This window comes from Galleria mellonella, unplaced genomic scaffold (assembly GCF_026898425.1).
Source record: "Galleria mellonella isolate WM207_F2 unplaced genomic scaffold, CSIRO_AGI_GalMel_v1 utg64, whole genome shotgun sequence".
Taxonomy (NCBI): Eukaryota; Metazoa; Arthropoda; class Insecta; order Lepidoptera; family Pyralidae; genus Galleria; species Galleria mellonella.
The window spans coordinates 2,563,294-2,587,812 of NW_026442133.1; the positions used below are offsets into that span (position 1 = coordinate 2,563,294).

The 24,519-nt window shown below is 32.8% G+C and overlaps 1 protein-coding gene across 5 annotated transcripts in view; it reads right to left on the reverse strand.

Annotated features, from left to right (window-relative positions):
- Window positions 1–24,519, reverse strand: part of LOC113512452 (uncharacterized) — a 140,763-nt gene that overhangs the window by 101,171 nt on the left and 15,073 nt on the right. For all 5 annotated transcript variants that reach the window (XM_026896342.3, XM_031907093.2, XM_031907092.2 and 2 more), the window contains exon 2: window positions 788–1,162. In XM_026896342.3, coding sequence (XP_026752143.3) covers window positions 788–1,162 — 375 coding nt within the window. The remainder of the gene's footprint in view (window positions 1–787; window positions 1,163–24,519) is intronic.

Below are 24,519 nucleotides of genomic sequence, written 5' to 3' on the forward strand. Positions count from 1 at the left end.
GTGAGAATGAAAAAGCAGACTAGTTTCAGCACGATGGGTTCCAGGGAGGACCATGTGGAGGTCGACCTGGTTGGGCATATTGCTAACAATGGGAGTGGTAGTCCGCATTATTAACAATCCCCCCTCCCCAATTTTTGAGTGTTAACACCACATGCATTGGCGAACTATTCAAGTTATAGCAGAAGGGGTTCAAAAAGGAGTAAAGTGGCTTCTTCAGGGTCGGCAACGCGTGTATAATGGGTATATTGCAGGCGTTCATAGGCTACGGTAACTGCTTACCATCAGGTGGACCGTATGCTTGTTTGCCACTCCAGTGATATAAAAATACTTTTATAAGTCATTTTGTATGATATACTTGTGTAGGTATTCTGTCTTACTTTTTCAGTGAAACATCTATACAGCAGCATCTATGTGGCACTAACTACGTAACAAAGACGGCTTTGATATCCTTTGATATGAGAAAAATATCTATTTATTTTTAAATCTACTTTTTTATGCTTTGGAATAGAAAAGTGACAAATCATCTGATGGATATCGGTAACCATACATCACAATATATTTAGTAATGCCCATTCGTGAAGATTAAAGTACATATTATACCTCCATATTTATTAATAAAATTAATTTCTAATTAATTTTTCAGTAATTATTTGTCGGAATAATAACTATGATAATTATTAGTTCATGAATAAGGGTTCCTATCGAGTTCGAAACTATCCGTGAGTAAAGACGATAAATAAATATTTATTATAATTGTATAATTTACATAATAATAAATATAACTTACCAGACTTCGAAACTCTGTAGCGTAACCCTCGCCCCTTTGAGTGACAACGGTTGTACGTCGCAAATTCTCCGTAATTATTATTGACTCTGCTATAATCTGCCAAATGGCGATTCCCGTCTAAATGGTTCGGTAGCGACCTGTTCCATCCCATGACGTCGCCGACCACGGAACCACACACCGACGACTCGGTCTGACTCTTGCTGTCGCCATTGCATAAGTCTCCGCTGGATCTGGCGCGGCGGCCCTTCAGTCCCTTGGCCGAGTGCTGGCTGATGTTGGAGCCCATAGCGTGGCGGGACCTCACGTGGGCCCCGCCGTCCTCATGGCGCCGCTTTTCGGATGTACACTGCTCCTTAGCGTTGCAGTTCTGTCGATCTGTAAACATAATACGTATTGGAATTAGAAAAATACTCGATTTCCGAGTGGTCTTGTTGTTGGAAAGATGTTTATGTAAGAACCACTTCTGGTCATCTTTAGGATATTGTCAGAACCGACTAGCGAAAACAAGGGAACAATGGGTTTAAATTTTAGCGTCTATAACTATAAAAAATAATCTTATGACTACAATTCATGATGGAGCAGACAGAGGCTAACTGTTCGTTGTGGATGGGCAACTTAACATTTTACACACCCATATTTGAATTCTAACCCGTCTGTTAAGCGTGGCAACTACTGGCAAAAACCCTAAGAGGGAGTCTTATGTTCAGCATTGGATATATAACGGCTATGATGATATATGATGACATACATATAGCTATCTATAGACGTAAGAATTATTAAAATCGGTTAAGTAGTTTTTAATGTTATCGATTAAAAGTAAACAAATAAATATTTCTTCTCTATTATATTAGTATAGACAAATAAATTAATACTTCTTTAAAATAATACGTAAGAATAATACATGTGTATAAATCACATGTTAATACATTTCTTTTTGTATTAACATCATGTACGAGTACACACCTACACCAGTACCATAAAATAAATGCCAGCACGGTGTATAATTTAAACACGGTTACTTCCAACCGAAAACAGCCACGTTCAAATAATGTCTACGCCTATTAAATTCCTTTTAATTCCAGACGAGTGTTTTTGACTGCTTTTATTACCCGCTACTCGGATGATATCTTGGTAATTATTTCCCCGTCCGCGAAAATATTATGGAGCGTCATGTTTTCAATCCTGTTTAATCTTATGAGCCGTTTTAGGGATTTGATAATATAAAAAATCTTTATGCATTTTCGATTTACTTTTGATATAAATATTATTTGGTTTTATCAAGTTTAAAAGTTTGCTTCTTGAGTTTTATTAGTATGATATAATATCTACTAATATTAGAAAGATTTCAATTGTTTTATGTTTGTAATGGATAAACTACGCAATTACATAACTGATTTTAAACATTATTTCACCTTTAGTAAGCGATTAACAAACGCTATATATTATTCCCTATTTACCCACTCTTGTGAAGCCGGGGTGGATTACTAGTGTGATAATAGTTCTAATTATCTCATTCAAAAAAGAGCAATTCAAAAGTGATCAATCATGAAATGCTTCAATAGTACAAAAAGCGCCGATTTTATTCTTAATGATAATACTTTCAGTTGTTTTCTGTTAACAGATCTTCTATCATAATCATGACGAGTCAGTGTAATCTTAATTTTATGATATACTTTTATATCTCACCGTTTGATTTCAGAGTTGAACAATCAAAAGGCCGTTTAGAAGAATTTCGCTTTATTTTGTAGGTATGGGTGGGAGCCACGGTAGTCTTGGCAGGCTTTTAAGAAATCCATTAAGCGAGATAAATTTATTCACTTATTCGGTTCGTTGTCTATTATATTGTACCCATAGATATGAATCCAAACAGATATCACCACTACACTTCGTGTAACAATTTTTTGCCCTAACTAATGCGAAATTTCGTCCTACATTCCATATGGTTGGACGGGGTCGCCACTCAAGAACGATCCTTCCACAGAATATAGACGACAAAAGTGATAATGTGAGGGTGGCCGAAAAAACTGCGCGGGCTGTCATACACTTCAGTCCTGCTATGACCACGATTTGGTGAAATCCACGTCAAAACGTCGACAAGAAAAAATAGGTTTTAGATACTATTTATCTGTAATCGCGTCGCGTTAAGTACCGATCGTGAATTTAAAATAATATACCTACCCTAAAGTTGGTTTCATATTGTGTTATGATTAAAAATATAAATTTTTATACGAAGAAACACGTTAAAATATATTTAGAGTAAATATTTTATATATTTACGTTATAAAAACCCACATGTGTTAATTATTTTTCTTAAAGTTAGTAATTTCTGTTCCCACTGTATATTATTAATAAGACAAATTCGCATACATTTATATTTCAATATAGTCTTTCACATAGTTTATCTATGTCTTTTAGGTCTTTCTATATCTTTATAGCTATTTATATATTCATACTTAATATTTTTTTTAAAACATGCTATTCATCCTTGGGCATCAAGGATAATATAGACTAAGGTAATCGTTTACACACGGTAGGAATAGATTGTTAGTAATGCGAACTACCAGTCCCATTGTTAACAATATGGTCCTATTAGGTTGACCTCCCCGCGATCCCCTTGGAAACTATCGTGATGATTATACCTGGAATTCAGCTAATTGACCTGCCCGTTCATTCTTACTTATCATCCCTCACTAGTGCCTAAATTATCACTTTTTTGATATAAAAAAAAATACAGTAAATACTAAAAGAACAATTATTTATCAGTACTGATTCCAATTACCACGTTGTGCATTCAACCGCTAAATCAGGCATAATTTGTACAAAATATGATTATAATAATGAGAGTTGTGCAATGGTCTGTGCGGCAGTTCGGGAGAGTTAATGAATCCGACGCTCAGACGATGAGGCTTCATTAACGCTTGAAGCCACAGGCAAATGCCGCAAATTATGTACTTACCTCTATATCTACCTACCTAAATCTCCCTATGAATACATAGGATACAAAATTGATATTTTTAATATTACTCTGTAATTATTAATAACAAATAGGCATGGATACCGATCCTATGTCTATATATTGGGCTTCTCTGGACATTGATGGTGGAAAAAAATTCATCGCCCATTTCGATACCACTAATATCGGTCGGATATCTATTTTTTTTACAACACAGGGGGCAAACGAGCATTCGGCTCACTTGATGGTAAGTGACTACTGCCGCCCATGATCACTCACCAGCGGCATTGCAGGTGTGCTGCCGGCCTTTTAAAAAGGAATATACTCTTTTCTTGAAGGTTATGTTGTCGTATCGGTTCGGAAATACTGTTGCTGGAAGTTGATTCCTAAGAATGGTTGTGCGTGGAAGAAAGTGCCTTGAAAAACGCACGGTGGATGACCGCCACTCGTCCATATTTTCAAATATAGTTAAGTCTGTTATTAAATATTATTTTTTGGATAACAAAATTTTAACATATTCGTTGTAAATGTTACAATATCTATATATTGGATACTTACTAATATATTGAAACAAAAGCATATAGATATTGCAATATGTATATTACACTCCCCTAATAATAAATATAACTTATCCCCAAGACTCTGCCCGCATGAATTAGGATAAAATTAATACTATAGTCTGTCTATAGGCAATTGTGTAAACAATACATGAACATATATTTACAGACATATTTTTAATTAGGATTAGTAAGATTATATATCTGTGCAATAAAAAAAAATGAAAGCATATTATTCAAACATCTCTATGAATTTCATAAATTTAATAGAGACTTAATACTAATACATGTCTAGAATACGATTAATTAAGATTTCAGTGAGATTGATTAGTACCTAAACTATGTAATAAACACACGAAGTTACTATGGCATAACTTTAATGAAGATACATATTGTATTGTTATTAGACTGTATTTAATTAAAATTTTATAGACTAGTTAATTTAGAGATATACTAAATTGCAATTTTTTGTTGCTGTAATTTCTTCCAAACGATAGGAAGGAATATTAAAAAAATATATATAAAGTTGTTTTTATAAATTTTCATTATTTATCTCATATTACAGTGCAAAGTTTCATTTTAATCGAACTTAAATATTTACAGTTTTGGCAAATAGATAGACAAATATTGCTACATTATAAACGAGGTCTTGGTTTTGTAAAAAAAATATTTATTAAGTCAGGTATTTTAATATTGAACTAAGTAATATTACGTCTGATTTCCTAATTGTCTAATAACAGTTTGAAAATAATTAGTTACAATTTATTATTAAATAGGAATTTTGCACAAGCGATGTTGAATTAATTTTAATCAATGAATGCCAATATTGACGATTGATAGTATAAACAGTTCACAGCTTTTTTATTTATTTATTAGGCTTTGGCCAGAAACCATCAGCTAACGGTTTACAGCTTAGTTACTTGCTACTTAAAATAAGAGCTTATTATTTGCAGTTCATTCTATAAGTATATTATTTGTCTTCACGTCAATTTTAATCCATTCGATCTAATTTGATTAAATTTATTTCGTCAATGCCACTCCCAAGAATGCTAATGCTTTCAATTTCGTTACATAAAAGAAAAATAAGTCATAGTTCTGAAGCTAGTTCCATAATTATTTTCTGATGCTGGAACTGATCATTGAGAACATTTTAAGGTGAAGAAAATTATGATGAAAATAGAATAAAACTACTAGCTAAATATTTGGGAAGTTGAGAAGAGTATCTTATAAATGTAATTATTTTAAATATAATCAATCTGTAAGCTAAATTACATTCAATTCATTAAGCCGTTTATGCGTAATTAAATAATAAACATCCAAAGTTTGAATTCACGTATAATTTCATTAAACTTTCTATAATCTATCTTTAAGCTTGTTATGACAGTTATTTTACATCGGCCATTTCTGTTACATTCTAGAAAATGTCTATATGGTTCTGTAAAGAAAGTATGTAACATGAAATGAGAACACAATAAAATAAATAAAACCAATACAGAAATAAATTCTATCTATTCTATCAGAAATGGTATCATAATCACATAACATACAAAGAATACGGACGAATGCATAACATATTTTGAAAGCGTTGTAAAATACAACATAAGCAAATGTAAACAATATTGCTTGTTGTTAATAATACTCCATAATGCACGGTGCAACAATAACACAATGGGACTTCCGTCAAAACGGCCATCTTGCTTCACTCAAATGAAATAGAACAGGTACCTACTAACTCCGCGTCCTACCTTATGTTATTGTTATGTTGGGGATAAAAATCAATCCCGAGCTTTTATGGCCGAAAATATTCCCACCCGTACCGGCAACATATTGAAAAACAACAATCTCTTCCGCCTTTGTGATTTGCTTTTATTATCTTCAGATAGGTAAATGGGTTAACAGAAATTACTTGTCGTTGTTTGTCTATGGAATGGAATTAACTAATTAAAATTAGTTTCGAATTTTTAAAATATGAGGACGAAGAGCTTGCTTTAAATATAGTATTAAGTATGAATGTGGATATCTATAAAGGTAGAGGAAGACCTTAAAAGACAAGGATGGATTGTGTGAAAGATGATATGGCCGGAGTGGGAGTAAATGCGGAAATGACTGCGAATAGAGATGAATGAAAAAAGTAAACATATAATGACGACCCTAAATAATTGAGATAAGGATAGGAAGATGATGTTGCTGATTTATATTGGGAAAGGACTTATGCACACTAGTGGGCATGGACGTCAATAAGCTGTTATGATTGCTTAATTTAACAACAATGACTTGACATCGCTGTGGTTATTCCAAACTGCTTGTGATCACGTAGTCGGAACGAGGTATGAGGTCAGTTCATCATTAATTTGGATATAAAACTATAAAAATCATAATTATAATATTTAATAATTTAAAAAAATGTTTATGCTTTATATTTTACATGGAAAAATTTAACTTTCCATTCCTTTTAACTTTCCGCCCGTACTCTAACGACTCTAATTGAGTAAAAAGTATTTTCCATTGGCAAAATTTCAATAATTTTTAATATCATTAGTAAAAAAATATATGTAACTAAAATAAACTATCTATTCGTATAGTTTTTCTATTCTATTTTAGTCGAGATTTGGATTGTAGTAATTGTTTGTTTATAATATACATTATTTAAAAAAAAATGGGTATTCTATTGTTCACAACATATCATACACACTCATACAGAGTGTCTATTAAGTCTATTAAATCACTGATTTTAGTGGAAATTGAAAATTAGTAATCCTTACTAATATTATACATGTGAAAGTAAGATAGTTATTGTACGCATACTGCCCGCTAATAATTAATGCTCCTTTCCACTCAGGGTTTGCTGGAAGAGAACTCTTACAGAGTTAAGCTCGCCTGTTGTACATCTTTATTTTATATATATATTATATGTTGTAATTTTTTTCTGTGTACAATAAAGAATAAATAAATAAATAAATAAAATAGTTTGTTCCTTTGTACTTTATAGTGCTTTAACGGTTCAACCAATCACTATGATATTTGTCATACGAATACACGTACTATATGGGTGAAGAAGAATATAAGTTAAATCTACTTTTTATCTCGGTTAGTAAAAATAATTCAGTCAGCAAACATATTCCGGCCACGAGGACTAAGTTGTGGGTGAAAGCTAGTTTTATATAAATATCTCTATTTGAAATCTAAAATACATACAGAGTGATGTCATCAATAAACATATTTACTTCAATGACGCAGTGTTGTGACGTACGCAGTTACAAATTTTACATAACTTAAAATCAATAAAGTGGCAGCATCGTAACCAAGCTCAGCCTTTTAGGAAAAATTAACAGACGCAATTCTGTAAATCAATATTTTCTCAATTCAATGAAGTAAGAAATATTTACTTGAATGTTTTATTTATCCTTAGTTCTCGTCCCGGTTTAGTGGGCACAAGGGACGGCTTATTGAGTAATGATGCGTGACACAATGACCGTTTTGTCTCATGCAATGGAGACGTCCTTGCTTTTGTTTACCAGAATTGTTTGTTTGCAGGCTTAGATGTGTTTGTGAAACATTGTGACTTTTAGTTATTTATGTGTCACAGTTTATTTGTGCGATTTTGTCTCGGTTCTATATTGGTTTCGTTTACCTGTGCTAAGTTGATTGGCCACAGTTATTCCAATATCTCCTTTTTTGTATTCGTTTAGACACGTATTTATCTTTGTTGTAAATTGTTAACGTCAATATAATTTTATTTAATGATTAGGTTACTCATCAAATGTGGTTTTGTCCCTTACTGCTATATACTGGGCCTTTATTATTTTTTTATTAGGATAAAAATTATTCTATCTATGAAGTTGGAGTCAATAATAGATATTTACAAAATTTCATTAAAATCAGTTTAGTGTTTTGAAGATTAGCAAGAACGAACGTCGTAATACGGGATTTTTATATATTAATATATACCTAATTAAAGTCTTTGTAATTTGTAATCTCTAAAATTTAATGTAACATCTAGCAATGACTCTTTTTTTTATCACAACGAACACTCATAAGAGTGTTCGTTGTGATAAACGATACGATAATGTCAGAATCAAGAACAAAACAGTCAAAGAAAACAAAAGTCCAATTTTCTAGACTGCCTATAATTATGAATGCCACTTCACATTCACACTTTTAATGATTTATTAATTTGTCCCAAGAATTCGACCGCCAGATTCGGGTCGCAATAAAATCTGGCGAAGACAATTAAGACTTGAAGCAAATGAGTTGGCCGCAGGCGCTTCCCCTCCGCATTAACTTTACGATATCACGACCATTCATTTCTACTGTTAGTGTGATAACTGAAGAACTAAAAGTAAATTGCTTCAAGAAACTAATGGCGCAATACATAATCGAATTTGTTCCACAAAAAACCTTTCAATTGTGACAATAATTTTAATTTAATAATTTCAATCTTAAAACCAAACTGCACCGATTTTTATGCGACTAATATAGAAATATATCCTTTCAGATAAAAAAAAAAGAATTTTCTAAATCAATTTACGAGGAGTTAAACAAAGGAAGTTATGGTTATTACAAATAAAAAAAAAAATATAAACGATAAACTTTTTCTTTGAAGCCGGTTAAAAATTTTCAATTTTGTAATAGAGATTCTATAAAATAAATCTGTTTAATAAATTGTACTATAAAAGGTATAAATAAATCTTTTATTTTACAAGTTCCTTTCTAACTAACAATAAGAAATCAAAGTAGTGTTTTTCTTCTTACTTATATACTTCTGCATCAGAAAGGTCAGATGTAATTCCTTTCTAGGTTAAGGTTCAATTAAGACGACGAGAAATATATAGCGAAAAGGGTTAAAAGCATTCCTTGAGATCCATTGGCATTTTTATTCGTTCGAAGCCTCACTCTCGTTTAATGGAAATCGTAAACTAAATCCGGATTGAGTACGCCAATGAAAATATATTATTAAATTCAATGCTATTGCATTAACTGGGATGTTAGGCTGATTTATTACGAGTATCTTTATTTATATTTTAATTAAAGAAATCTAATTAATTCCTCATGCTCATATTTAACATTATAATATAAATCTGTGTTCAACCGTTGGCAACATGTCGAACAGTTTCTCCAATGATAATTTTATACATGCAAAGTGATACAATATCAGTATTCTCGTACATACTCCATGTACTATGCATCGAGTTCAATTTACTGCAGGCTTACTGTACCTGTTAGTTCTTAATCGACTCGATTCAATGTTGTTGATCATCGATGATTCAAGGTATTACAAATAGGTTTCAGACCTCATTCTCGTCAAACAATGTTATCTGACTATTCAGACTTAAGATTAATCGTTGCATTATTGAATTGAGTTTGTTTAACAATGATTTCTATGTATGTGAATTTTGAATTGAAAGGTAATGCCAGGATTGTTTTTGGCGTTGTAAATATATTGATCTTTACGTTTTAATTTCAATTTTTCGCTGCTTTTCTTAGACGATCACAATAAACTTAGTTGCCAGAAAATTTGGACAAATCTTTATTGGGAATTTTGTATTTTGGGGAATTTTGTTTTTGTATTTTTTTTAATATTAGACTTTTGTTACATTTTGTTTGTTTGTTATTTTTAGGAGCTTTCACCGCTCATCAATCATTCATCAAGATATTTGCCATATGTGCAGTGATATTGCAGTGAGTCTCAATCGCGCGGATGAAGTTGCGAAAAAAAACTGGTATACCTATTATATGTAGTGTAACGTACATTTCAGCGATGCTAAACCATGTTAAACTATGAATAAGAAGGACAAACCCTTACTTGTCCAAACTTTTGAATTATTGTTTAATATATTTCGGCTGGAATGTGCCACAGCGGCGGAAATAATTCTGGGCTTAACTTGCGAGAAAGTAAGTGCTTATTTGGCAAAGTTTGTGAACTTATAATGAAACTTCTTCAGTCAGATTTTTTATTAACAAATCCTTTGTTATTTAGAGTTGCGTAATTTCTCTACCGCTGCAACTGTGATACAAGTTTGTTATATTAATTTGTCGGTTCTATAAAATATTGCCCTTATTATATTATTTATAATGATATTAATTTTATTAAAGTGTTTTATTATTTATTGAATATAAATCTATAATTATAAAAAGATTTGCTTGATCTAATTTAACTTTACATATCATCATCATGTCTGTCTTTAACTGTCCACTGCTGAACATAGGCCTCTCTCTTGGAGAGTTTTGCCAGTAGTAGCTACGCATGGCAGGCAGATTGGCAAACGCAGTTAGGCTTTGGAGATTTTTAAAGAGAGACGCTGCTGTCTATACCTTGTCCTCAGTTAGTCACCTTTTACAACACCCACGAAAAAAGACCGGGTGGCCTATTCTATGCTGGGACCACACGGCGAACTTTACATGTTACACATTATTTTGATTCTGCATACCAGACAAGGACATAAGTAGCAATAGATTCGAAATCGCTAATTTTAAAACTACATAGGTATATTCTATTATTTATGTTACAAGTTTGTTCTTATATCATATTTAAATATTCTTAAAGAACTGGAGTTATTCTATATGTCGAGCACTATTTTAAATTTATTTATTATGGGTGTTTGTTAGTTTTTTACGTAAAAACTACTGAATGGATTTAAATGAATAGTTACGGTACGGTACACGGGTAGGTCATATCCTAACTTAGCACATAGGATACTTTATGTATTGAATCACATGAGTGAAGTCGCGTGATACAATTAGTAAATAATAAGCCCTTTTAATGTTCGGATCTCTAAACAGAAAAAAAATGGATATAGGTAATGTTTAAAAAAGTGTATGCGTTATACAAACACATTTCCAACGAAAGGCGATAAGGCTAGAATGCACTTTGGTATTAATATTAACTCACACTATGTAGGTGATAAGTGAATTGTTTGCAGTTATTGGACTGCTCACGCTTGTTCAGACAATGACATAAGACGTGACTATTGTTATAGTAATGTATAATTACATTACATTGCTGAGTAACGTAATGCATGTTACTCAACAGTGCACTTACACGTGAACATTGTTAGACAATGCTCCCTTCATCATCTTCACTTCGGCCGTTATCTGTCCTCAGATGAAAATAGGCCTTTCCCATAAGGCTGCCGTAAAGAACCATATAAAGCCACTTCTGTATCCACTGACTCCCTACAAGGTCGTCACTCTATCCAGTGGGCAGTCGTCACACACTGGGTTTGCCTGTACGAGGTCACCATTCAAGAACTTTTCTTCTTCATCGGTTATTAGTTCTTTGACTTATGTGACTAGCCCATTACCACTTCAGTTTGCTTATACTTCGGACTACGTTGTCACTTTCTTTCTTTTGCGGATATCCTCATTTCGGATTCTGTAATGCAAGAAACGCCGAGCACAGCTTTTTCCATAGATCGCCGAGTAATTTGAAGCTTTTGCATATGGGCAATCATGTAGGAACATGTTTCGGTTCTGTAGATGATCATTGGCAACAAGTACTGGTTAAAGACCTTCGTCTTCAAACTTTGAGGTATTTTGGGTAAAAATGTTCCACTACATGATCTAATGAGGGAGAAGGTATTGTTTCTATTGGGGGTTAGCAACCCCATTGTTAGCAATATACTTGGTCAGATTGATCTCTATGCTGTTTTTCTTAGAAACTATCGTAGTTTATTGATTCCTGATGTATTCATCACGATGGCCTAATCGACCTGCCTTCATCCTCTCAAACTGATAGCACAGGCGGGATTACCATTTCATTCTGATTTATTAACAAGACACTTTCATATCTATAAAAGTAACGGAAATTTAAGATTCAATGAGACCAACATTTTTTTATGCTACTTAGAATGACAAACTACTTGATCGCTCATGTGACAGAAAGTGGTAACCGTTGCCTGTAGCCATAAACAGTACCATGGATATAACAGAGTATATTGTGTCGCCCATGATACCCCAAATGCATAGCCATTCCTGAAGACTAAGGTGTTATGCCTCCGTACCCTGTAATTTCACTGCTATATCCCACCTTTCAAACTGAAACAGCCTTGTACACACAATTGCTTCAAGGCAATTTTGTACAAAGTTTCCCTCTGGTAAATTTATGTGAACAATACTTGAATGAATCTATAGATATAGTCAAGAATCATCAAGCATACTAGAAAAATCACATTTAAACTGAAAGTCTACTTCTTCTTTTTTAATTAGTAATAAAGATACATTACGTTTCGTATTTATTTTTGTAACCCTAATTTTCATGTATATTATTTTATATTATGGTATATAGTATAAATAAATACGTTACTAACACCACTAGCATAAAATAAAAGGAATTTTATTCCGTGCCACTAGCCCACTCCCAGTTAAGTGTCCCCCTGTCACTTAAAGCCCCGTCATATATTTTTTATCGGGAGATTTCGATAAGTAAGAATGTTGTTCTTAAGGCTCTGAGCTTTCTTTGAGCGGATTTGATGCCACCGATCCATTTTTTTTTTATTTTTAATAATCGTAACGTTTGAACATAGAATATTCTGATTTTTATTTTATATCTGAAATATTGAATAAATTACTAGTTTTTACTCGCGACTTTGCGTGATCGTAATACGTTAATTGTTTGGGATAAGAAGTAACGCCGGCTATTGTTCTGTCTAAGCTCTAGGCATTTTTACGGCGCAACTTTGAATGAGACTGACTGTTGATTTTCAAACTCAATTTCATTTTAGGTCTGAATATAATAATGTAATATTAATATCTGCACGTGTACGTTTCCAAGAATAACAGATACCCTTCCCTAACGTGTTTGCGGAATTAATTAACAAAAATAAAATCCCTTTTCCTAAAAGTTTGAGATTAGGTACCTACATCAGAGAATTACATACACGGTCTCAGTATTTAAATGATGTAATGAAAACATGTAATTATTTTATATACATGTAAAATGAAATTAATAGCAGTATGCATCTTTAGCTTTTACATAGGATTGAGATATGGTATTCTTTTTTTATGTTGTTGTAAATAACATTCAATAGTACAGTTATTTGAAATAAATATTACTTTGTAATAGTACATTTCAACAGACTTTACTGAAAAAATTCAAAGAAGTTTTACTACATTATACTCGTATATCTAATATTATATGTGTAAGTAATCCTATACGTTAAGTTATTGTATCAAATTTCATTCAATTCTGTTTTGTAGTTCTGTTTTGGCATGAAAGAGTAACAAACATCCATATATCCAAACATCTTCACAAAGTTTGACATTTATAACAGTAGTAGGATTTCACTAATAAAAGAAATGCAGCGGTGGCAGCACTTTCGCTCAGCGCTTTAAGTTCGGAGTAGCCGGGATTGCGACGGGGCGGCGCGCTAGCGTGGGGGAGGCGAAGTAGGTCGCTCGTCGTGATAGGTATTTATAGCTTAGCCGGCATAGCCGGAATGTACTTCGCCCACCTACCCAACAATAATAACGCCACTGTCAAGTTCATTACTCACTTCTTCCGATGCATTCGCGTTCAGATAATTTCTCGGGACTCAGATTGTATGCGGATGTCGCGGAGAATTCCAAGAGTACGCCTTAATTAAACAAGTATATATTGATCTACTAAAAACCGACTTCAATCGTGAAGGCACCGATAAACAATGTAATGTATCATAAATCCTGCGTGTTTACAATAGGCTTATTTAAAGGAAGAGGGGGGGGGGGGGTGAGGTGTTAGGCCCAGAATTCTCTGGTGCCCACCCCAGTATGCGAACGTAGCTTTCAGCTATGTCCAAACTCATGTCTAACGCTTGTTTATAAAAACGTCAAACTTCTCAATAAACCTATATTATATTAATAATAATAAGTATTTTATTATTATTAATAATAATAATAAGCATTATTAATAATAATTAATTATTTATAAACCAGAAAGCCTCTCGCTTTGTATAAAAGTCGTTTGTTTAGGCACCTCTGTCCCATTCGTGATTCTACCATGACGCAGTTGTGTTTGCATAGCCGTGTTTCGGTTTGTAGGTTAGGATATGGCAGTGAATATACAGGAAACATAGGAATAACACCTGAGTCTTCAGGAACGGCGATGCATGGGGGGTATTATGGGCGAAATAGTATAGGTACTGTGTTATGTCCATGGTACTGCTCATGTCTATAAGTGACAGTTACCATTTTTCATCAGGTGGGCCGTCAACTTGTTTACCATTCCAAGTTGTATAAAAAATACCTATTTTAGTTATTGATTTGTTTGTCTCTTTCATTTATGCTAAATTCTGAATTTGAAAGAAAGTGACAAAACAGTGTAATCGTAATAGGTTTGTAGAAATTTTAATTTTTATGAAGAAGAGGATAAGAATACACAATGTACTTTTTTTAAGGAGCTATTCAGATCTACTCCCCTCCCCCCCTCATGAAAAATTATCTTAATAAATACGCCAACAGTGTTTATGTTTAGATTTTTTTACTGTTTGTGAAAGTCCATGCCACTAGTTATTACAATTATTTTATTTAATTCCGCTACCATTAATATGTGTGCGACTGCCAGCACTCAAAGATTGGACACAACAATGTATTCCAAGTGGTTCTAAGTTACAGAACAATTCGTTGTTTAACAAAAAACAAAAATATTAGACGCGTCACCATTATTACTGTATACCAAATATGCTGTCGACTATGATTTACAAGTATATCTTTATCTAATGTTTTATCACATACTTTTTGGGTTACAACCAAAAAGGATACAACCTTTGTCTATTTCCTTTGAAGTGTGGGGGTAATTTATGGGAGCAACCCATGATAGGACCTAATTTGTTCACCTGTCAATATCACCGAAAATAGGTCGTGCTTGGACGTTTAATCTATTCAAATCCGAATAAACGCGATACTTCTCTGTTCTTGTGAATACGGTTATAGGATTTATCAAACTTTCTTTTGAAGGAATCAAACTTTATACTTTTCAACCGACTTCAAAAATAAGGAGGTTTTCAATTCGGTTGTATTTTTCTATGTTTGTTACCTCATAACTCCGTCAGTTATAAATGATTTTTTTTTATTTAAAAGGATATACTTACAGATTACTCCCATAGAAATTTTATCAAAATCGGTTCAGTACTTTGGTTTTTAAATTAAAATAACTTCTTTTGCCAGAATTGAAGTCGGTTTTTTTTTCTAGAATGCCATCTTAATTAAATAAAAAACGTAGGTAATATGATTGTCTATGTGATTATTTATGCAACTTGGAATAGCATACAGGTCCATTTGATAGAAAGTGGTATCAGTTAATGATAAACAAAATAGACGCGAAAACATTCCCGAGGACTATTTTTTTTAAATTGAAAATGGAATGTTAACACCGTCCGTAATATCGGTATACACATTTGGGGAGCCAGGAAAAGATGATAGGCAAGGATAAAGTCAAGACAGTTGACCTATCGTGTCGAATTCGATAAGATAATGGTTTCAAGGGCGAACCGCGTAGAAATCGTCATTATAAGGTTCATTGGTAACAATGGGGCTGTTAAACCCCATTACTAACAATTTCTTTCTTTTCAAGATTATGGTGTTATTCTTTCGTTTCCTATAATTTGATAGTCATGTCCCACCCTTTAAATCGAAACACAGCCATGTAAACAGCTGCCCGGGGAGTGGGGACAGACACATGTATGATTAATTGACATTAAGACCATTTGGAAGATTTTCTTTCAAAGGTTGTAATTGTTCAATTGAAAAATGTCTACAATCTACGTATTTTATACATCACAGACATTAAACTACATATATCATAAAATTTGTTTAATCGATTCAGATAAAGTTTATATCAGTTTTTAAGTGGACTAATAATTATACAAAGGGAGGAAGGAAGGATAAGCAAGCTGAAGTGGCAATGGGCTGGTCACAAAGCTTGAAGAACCGACAACCGATGCGGAAGAAAGGCTCTTAAGTGGCGACCCCGTACGGGCCAACGCAATGTGAGACGGATCCCCACTAAATGGTGCAACGACCTCAAATACATTGCAGAGTGTCAGTGGATACAGGTGGCTCAAGACTGTTAAAGCTTATGTCCAGCACTGGACCGATAGTGGTTGAAATGATGATGAATACCTATACAATTATAAACTTTGGTTGGTATTTGTTCAGGCATTCCTTCTAGTGACGGAATAAACCTAGAGACATTAATTTTGACCATTACGATTTTATTATAGTAAGATAGATGTCTCTTATCAACGCTCATAAATCTTATAAAATAGCTTTGTTTTTGCCCGACCGTGGAAGAAAGGAGAGTAATGTTTTTCGGATGAATCAATACATAACTTCATTGGTTCAAAATGTTTTAATAGCTGGTTGTCAGCAAATTAATTTTACAATAAGCCTGCTCAAATGAGAAACATTTCGTTCACGGACAAAATTTTAATTTCCTTTTTTAATTTAGTACCTAACTTTAAATTTGATACTGGTAAGACAAATCTTTCTTGTCGATCCATCTTTTGCGGTTGCTTGTCAATGTTTAGGGTTAGGGACAGTCAATTTTGATCAGTTACAAGAAATTATTACGTTCTTTTAATGACGTAAACCTTTGTAATTCGAATTTGATTAGATTTTTTTTTATTTGTATTAAAAACAATATTCTTTTCAATCAATAAACCGATAAGCAATAATAAACTTTTTGCTGATGAATTTTTCTGAAACTAACAACAGTTCTCTTTGAAAATATATTATTGAATCGGATTTCGTGCCAGGCAAGGGCTGGCACTGGTTCGCAATGGTTGGCACACCCAGGCACGACATACTCCGCACACTTGGAAGTTTAGTTAAATACTCGTATCTCAATAAACAAATGAAAAACATGTACCGACTCAAGCGTTTGCGTTGTCAATGTATTTTTTAAATTATATATTATTATCACAGTATGTCTACTAGTATCCACAGTATTTTTTTATAACACAGGGGGCAATCAAACGAGGATACGCCTCATCTGGTGGTAAGTGACTACTTATGAGCACCCACAAAACTGGAGGAATTGCAAATGTGCTGCCTGCTTTTAAGATTTATATATATATTTATGCAACTTAGAATTGCAAACAAGCTGACGGCCCACCTGATGGAAAGTGGTAACCGTCGCCTATAGACATAAGCAGTACCATGGACATAACAGAGTATACTGTTTCGCCCATGATACCCCCTATGCGTTGCCATTCCTGAGGACTCAGGTGTTATTCCTCTGTACCCAGTAAATTCACGCCATATCCCACCCTTCAAGCCGAAACACAGCCATGCAAACACAGCTGCTTCACGGTTGAAACACGAATAGGACAGAGGTATCCAAGCAATTGACTTTTGTACAAAGTCTCCCGTTATAATTATTATAATTATTTTAATTTTCAATAAATTGTATCAGTGTGTCCAACTTTCAAGGGTTTTTTTTTTCAGCAAAATAATTAAGTGTTACGAATAAAGTACATAATTATACTATCTAAAAAATATATATCCTATTAAATTATCCTAGAGGGATTAAATTATTTGTCATTATGGTGAATCTTTTCTTATCGTATAGAAACATAGAAAGTGAAAGTCAAAATAGAAAAAAAAAAAACAGCATCAAAGAAAGTACTTTTGTCTTGTTACAAACAATGAACAATATTCTCACGTTCAAAATGTATTCAACTTATTCCAAATTTATAATTTATTACATATGCAGATTTTAGCAAGAAAGTAAATTGAACTGTCATTGTAACAAAATGAAACTGTTTGCTTTTTGCTGACACACCGTGAACCAATATTATTGAAAAAGACAACATATTTACATAATTCACTAGTAATTCTCCCGACTTTATTCGTACGGTTGTCACGTTGTTCGTCAAAATTGACTTAATTTGAAAAGTATATTAACTCAAGTTGTAAACTTGGGGGAATTTTACGCGAATTTCCTACAACGGAGGGTTAAAACCGTATCTCATAATTCGTTCGACCGATTATAATAAAGCTCAATTGTTAAGTTAGATTACCATCTACTCGATTTAAAAAATTCGTTAAAATCTTTTCAGTCATTTTCTTATGACGATGTAATAATTATGGTAATTCATAAATCATATACACCCTGATGCACATCGACATGTCTTGGATATATATTAAAATTATTTGAAATTAGAACGTGGAGTTCAATAAATTCTTGCTAATATTATAAACGTGAATGTTTCATACCCTATAGCGTCTTAACGGCTTAACAAATCACTATGAAATTGTATATACGTGCTACGTTTTTTATCCCGGTCACTAAATATATTCCGGTCACGCGGACGAAGTCATGGGCAAAAGCTGTTAATAAATAAATAGATTTTGGTTCGGAACCAGCAATTTTTTTTGCAGTATGGTGCCGGCATAAGATGGTCTATGCGCTTCTTTTCCTGCAGGTGTTGTAAGAGACGACTAAGAGTACTTAACGGTCGAGGGATGGGTATGAGCGTCTCTCTTAAAACATCTACAAAGACTAACTGCGGTTGCCAACCCACCTGCCAAAGGTGGCAACTACTGGCAAAACCCTCCTTTATAGGAAAGGCCTATAAAGAAGGCCAGTGGCCTAACTCCATTCATCAAAATCACATAAATGCATAGATGACTAATACGGGAATAAACCCTATTTATTAAATACAAAAGGCAAAACAAAAAAAGTGAGATGAGATCTGTTCAAAATTAACCTTTTTACATATATTGACAATTGTAGATTTTTTTATAAAAAAAGAATATTTATAAACAATTGAAATAGAACAAAAAATATATATAATACATCAAGTCAAGAGACGGCATTTTTACTTACAAATAATATAATTAATAAATAATATATACATAACAAGAACCAGCATATTTTACAAACAAGAACCACCTTCTTTTAGAATTCTTTTCACTTAAAAATAGAAACATTTGAGTTCCACCACTTATTTGCGACCCTTGGCGGCTTTATTATATTCTGCACAGTAAGAGAATGTTTGCCCCAAGACAACGTTGTACCTAATGAAATGTAAATTATTCGAAAATCTCGTGTCGCGGTGTTATCATCGTATTATTATGCGATCGCGATGCGGCACCGTCGCGTCGCCGGTTGTTATCGCGACGTCGCGCGTCGTGATTTCGTGAGTTTTTATACATGAATGGCTATTTATTTCATTTAAATGTTATTTTTTTTACAAACACTTTTATAGATATTTTACACGTTTTTATGCAACTTGTAGTGAAAAATAGACTGATAGACAGGCTATCTTATGGAAAGTAGCCTAAGCTATCATAGGTAACTTAGAATATATACTGTGACGCTCGGGCCACCTTTCATATGGTACTATTTCTGAGGAAAAGCTGATATGCTCCTGTACTTTGTAATTTCGGTGGTGTATGAAAATTAAACAAACAAGGTTGTCTATATTTTAAAAATGTGTTTGTTTTGACTGATCATCATTGTACAGCATAAATTACTAAGTTTAGAAAGTTTAAATTTGGTACAGGTTATTTTATAACATAAGCATCCAATAAGAAAAGATTTATAGAAATTTCAACTTGAAGGGAATGAATATTAACATGACAATATGTATGCAAAGCTGCGGGCAACCGCTAGTTATAAATCATCATTAATTTAGTTAGTAGTACTATCAATATCAGTAATATGTTTATGATATCTTGTACAGTCTAGGAATAAACGAGTAAGACCGTCTACAGTCTCCACATTGTATTTATGGCTCTTTATGACTCATAAATACAGGTCACATGAATGATCCCAATGTATTTGATAGTACAATAATACCCCTTACACTCTGTAATACAAAGTATATATTGTACATACAGAACATTTTATAAAATATTAGTAAAAATTTTAAAAGTAGAATTAAATTTGAATTTAAATTTTAAATTTTTTTATTAATTGTATTGCATATACATAGACAAAATAGACATACAGATTTTGAAGGCATTCTACTCCAGTTACTCATATTACTGCATTTGCGGATGTAATGGCATTGAGAAGCAAATACCCACATAATCAATGATAACAAGACTATAAATCATTATTATAAATTTGAAAGTAAGTTTGTTATCTTATGGCATCTTAACTCATCGTCATGTTCAGTATACACTTAGTAGTCGAGATAGAAAAGAACATAAGCTATTTTTTATTTCAGTCAACCAACATAAAACTAGTTCTTAATAATATAACAGTGTTTTATATTTAAAATCATTCAGCATTACAAAGTTCAGCCTATGCGATAATTTTTTTTATTGGTAGAAAATGGAATAGTAACCCCGCCTGCGCTAACGGGATATGCTGGCGAGGCACCAGTGAATGGTAATCGATGAGGATGAAAACAGGCCAGTTAGCCCATCATGATGAATTCATCAGGAATTAATCATGATTTCCTGGGGAAACCGCGAGGAGGTCGACCTGGTTGGGTATATTGCTAGCAATGGGATTCTCAGTCTCCATTACTAACAATCCCTTTCCCCCCTCCTATGCGATCATTGTACATAGCAATATGACAGTATAAAGTATAACCACTGGTTAAAGCCTTTGGCGCGTTACGAATGATTATATGGCAATTTGGGACATAGTACTTTGTCCATGTGTCTGTTTGTTTTATAAGTAATAAAGGAATGGTAACCACGTGCAATGGTAAGCACCTGTAAGAGATAACTGATGCGGATGAAAGTAGGTCAAATAGCCCATCTTGACGAGTTCAGCTATAATTAACCACGATGGCTTCCATGGGGAACTATGTGGAGGTCGACCTGATACAGTATATTGTTAGTAATGGGGCTATTTGACCCTAAGATGGCACCGCAAGGGGGAAAGAGATTCTTAGTAATAAATAACAATCTCTTTCCTCCCTTTACGTGTTTGCTCGATGACTGCTATTAATATCTAAGTATAATACACAAGTACACAGAATGTATCTTAGCATCTTGTACTTAAGGTAGAAAAGAAACTAGACTAAAAGTCTATTGCTATTTTTTATACCAGTCGTATCTCGCTTATATCTGCGGATCATATTAACTTGTGCTTATATTGACATTCAATAAGTTGGCACAGTAAATAAAAATATAATTTTATTTTTATTACGAAACTGGGTAACTGCGAAATAGGTGGCACAGACTGCTATAATATTTGCGTGCACAAATATTTGTAAACCAGTTTATAAATAGCGTATCAAATATTGTTCGAATCTGTTGACGATATCTTATGTTACTTTCACTTCGTGATAACTGGAGCCTCATTTTTTGCAATATCAGGAAAACGTGTAAAGTTTGTGTAGAAACACATCTATAAATAATTAATTTCCGAGGATTGTTATGATAAAAAAAAAAAGAAAAAATATATCTTACACTTACAATGCAAAATTACAAATTTATAATAGATAAAATTTGTTGTGTATCTTATAGATTGATGGATAGAGATATCCTTGTTTCGTCCAAAAGATTACAGTAGTAAATTTATTATAGATACAAATAATTACAAGAAATAATATATTACTTACATTTACATTAGATATTTTATATATTATAAGAGTACAGACCATCTGATCATTTAAGCTGTCATGGGCTATGCATCAAAGCTATCATTCGTGATATGCTGATTCTTTTAACATGAGGTCATAACACTTTAGCCCTCAGAAAAGGTAACGCGTAAGGTGTAAACAACTCAACCATTTGTTCAAGATGAGTGAAAAGGTATAGTATGGATTGACAGCGTACAGGCCTAGTCTTTAATTTTATGGTATGGGCAGATAACATTTTAGTCTTCACGATGGCAATTCGGGATGAGTACCATGGATGTTATGTAATCAGGTATCAGTTATCATTGTCTATCAAGTGGATTGACAGCGTAGCAAATGCCAATAATAAAAATATTTGTCATATTGGCAATATTAATCCTGAAAAATCTATTATCTAGTCCTAGTTTAACGATTGTCCGATAAATTTACACCATCAACTGTATTATCTCTGTCATTTCGTAGTTCCAAACCTAAAACCCAAAAGTTAGTAGACCCAAACTATTGTAAATTGGGCTAGGACTTAAACTACGAATGTATTTCGCTTCTACGTGTTTAACTTAGACAACTTAAGGAAACCTCTAATAAAATAAACCGAGAAAAGGACCACATTCGATGGAAATGTTAAGTTACAATTGCTTTTCTATTTTAGATTTGCTTGGAATGAAAAATAATTTATTAATGTAACATATGTAATTGTATTCGTATTTTTCTTGAAGGGGAGCAATAAGGAGCTTTTATCGATTAATGATTTCTATTTATTTCTTTCTTCATATGTTCAGTCTACTACTACTATATATTTTATATCATTACTATTATAATGATCTATATATACATTTACACTTCTGTGATCTCAGTCAACATTATTAACTTCAATATTATCATTCCAAATTTAGTCATAATTTTAACTATCCACTGACATACAGGTTAGTAGATCTAACTAAATGTATGTCATTTAATATTCAATAAAGACATTATTATTATTATTAATTTTATCCTTCTTTATGAGCTTGCAATGCATAAGAACGCTAATGTAAACAATTTTCTATTTAATTGATTGGTAGTTATAAATTAGTAGTACATAAATACTGTCTGTTATTAGATAACGAGACAAGAGTTTACGTACTTATATTATCAACCGATTTCAAAGACAAAGGGGTTTTTTTTTGATGGATGAAAATGGTATGGTAACCCCGCCTGCGCTAACGAGATACGCTGGCGGAGCACCAGTGAAGGGTGATCGATGAGAATGAAAACAGGCCAGTTAGCCTATCATGATGAATTCATCAGGAAATCACCATGATAGTTTCCAGGGGGAACCGCGAGGAGGTCGACCCGATTGGATATATTGTTGCAATAGGATTCTCAGTCTCCATTACTAACAATCCCTTTCCCCCCTAGCCAAAGAGGTTCTCAATTCGGTTGTAGTTTTTTATGTACATACTTTCCTCCAGGTATCTAAATATTTCCCATTTCATATGTTCCTTTATAAATAGTACAGATACAAACAATTTCAGCTAAACAATCCGATGAGACTGTGATGAGTTTTAATTGTTATAATTATCCAGTATATTAGCACTGCAGTTTCGCGTCGTTGGGTTTTAACCGATAGAATTCGAAGAATCAACTAGTAGCTAATGACCTCATCCAACAACGTCAGAATGACCTGTTGGAAAAATATTATTCGCTGTTATACTTCATTAGTCTTCACGAAATTTGTTTTAATGCTTAAAAATTAATCTCTTTGGATGGTCGAGAAAAAAATGGCATTTTATCATTCATTTTTCTTTTATTCTAACCTCCTTATTCATAAAAAGGAATACTTTATACAAATCTATTTTAAATACTACACTGTTTTGTCATTTTATTTCCAATTAGGAATTTAATGTAAAAGAAAGAGACAAAAGAGAAACTACGACAACAACTGAAATAAGTTTATAAGAGGTTTGATGTTTTTATATTGAATGTGTATATCTGTTGCGTATGTGTAAAAATATTATTGTGATTCAACGACTGCCTACCTATTTGATTTGTTTATTTTTTCTTCTTTTCCTTTAACAATTGTCAACTACATAATCTACGAAATTAATTTAGAAAAACATGTTATTGGCCATACTACTTTGTTATAAAATGTTTGTTAATTTTATTTGTAAACCGCTGTTGGTTTTTTTAAATAAATAAATAAGGGAGTTAATCTGCAAGAATTTACTTAATATTCTAAAATAAGAGAAGTTTATTTTCTGCAATTTGTGTTTCTTTAGATATGCATTATTAAATTCGGATTTCGATCAATTATTACATTTTAATCCTTTTAAGACTCGCGCAGATGAAGAACGGTTGCTCTAGGTAATTTTTTATTATCAAAATATATAAAATTGCATTGTAAAAGTTGAGCCAGATCCTCCGAGTGAAAAAGTGAGCTCGTTTTTTTCTACTTCTTCTATTTTGCAATATAAAATGTTATTCTTGAACAATTTTGTATGTTATTCTTTTAGACTATATTCGATTCAATTTTTGAGTACTTTCTCTACATATCTATATATACATATATATACATCTTGATGCATGCGAATGACTATAATTTTTTTTTATTTAATCGATAAATAAAAAATAAACACTCCGATCTTTAACAGAGTCCAGTAAAAAAGTTTATATATAGTAAAAGTGTTTTTAAGTATGTTTCTCGACTGCAAAGCAATGGTACTT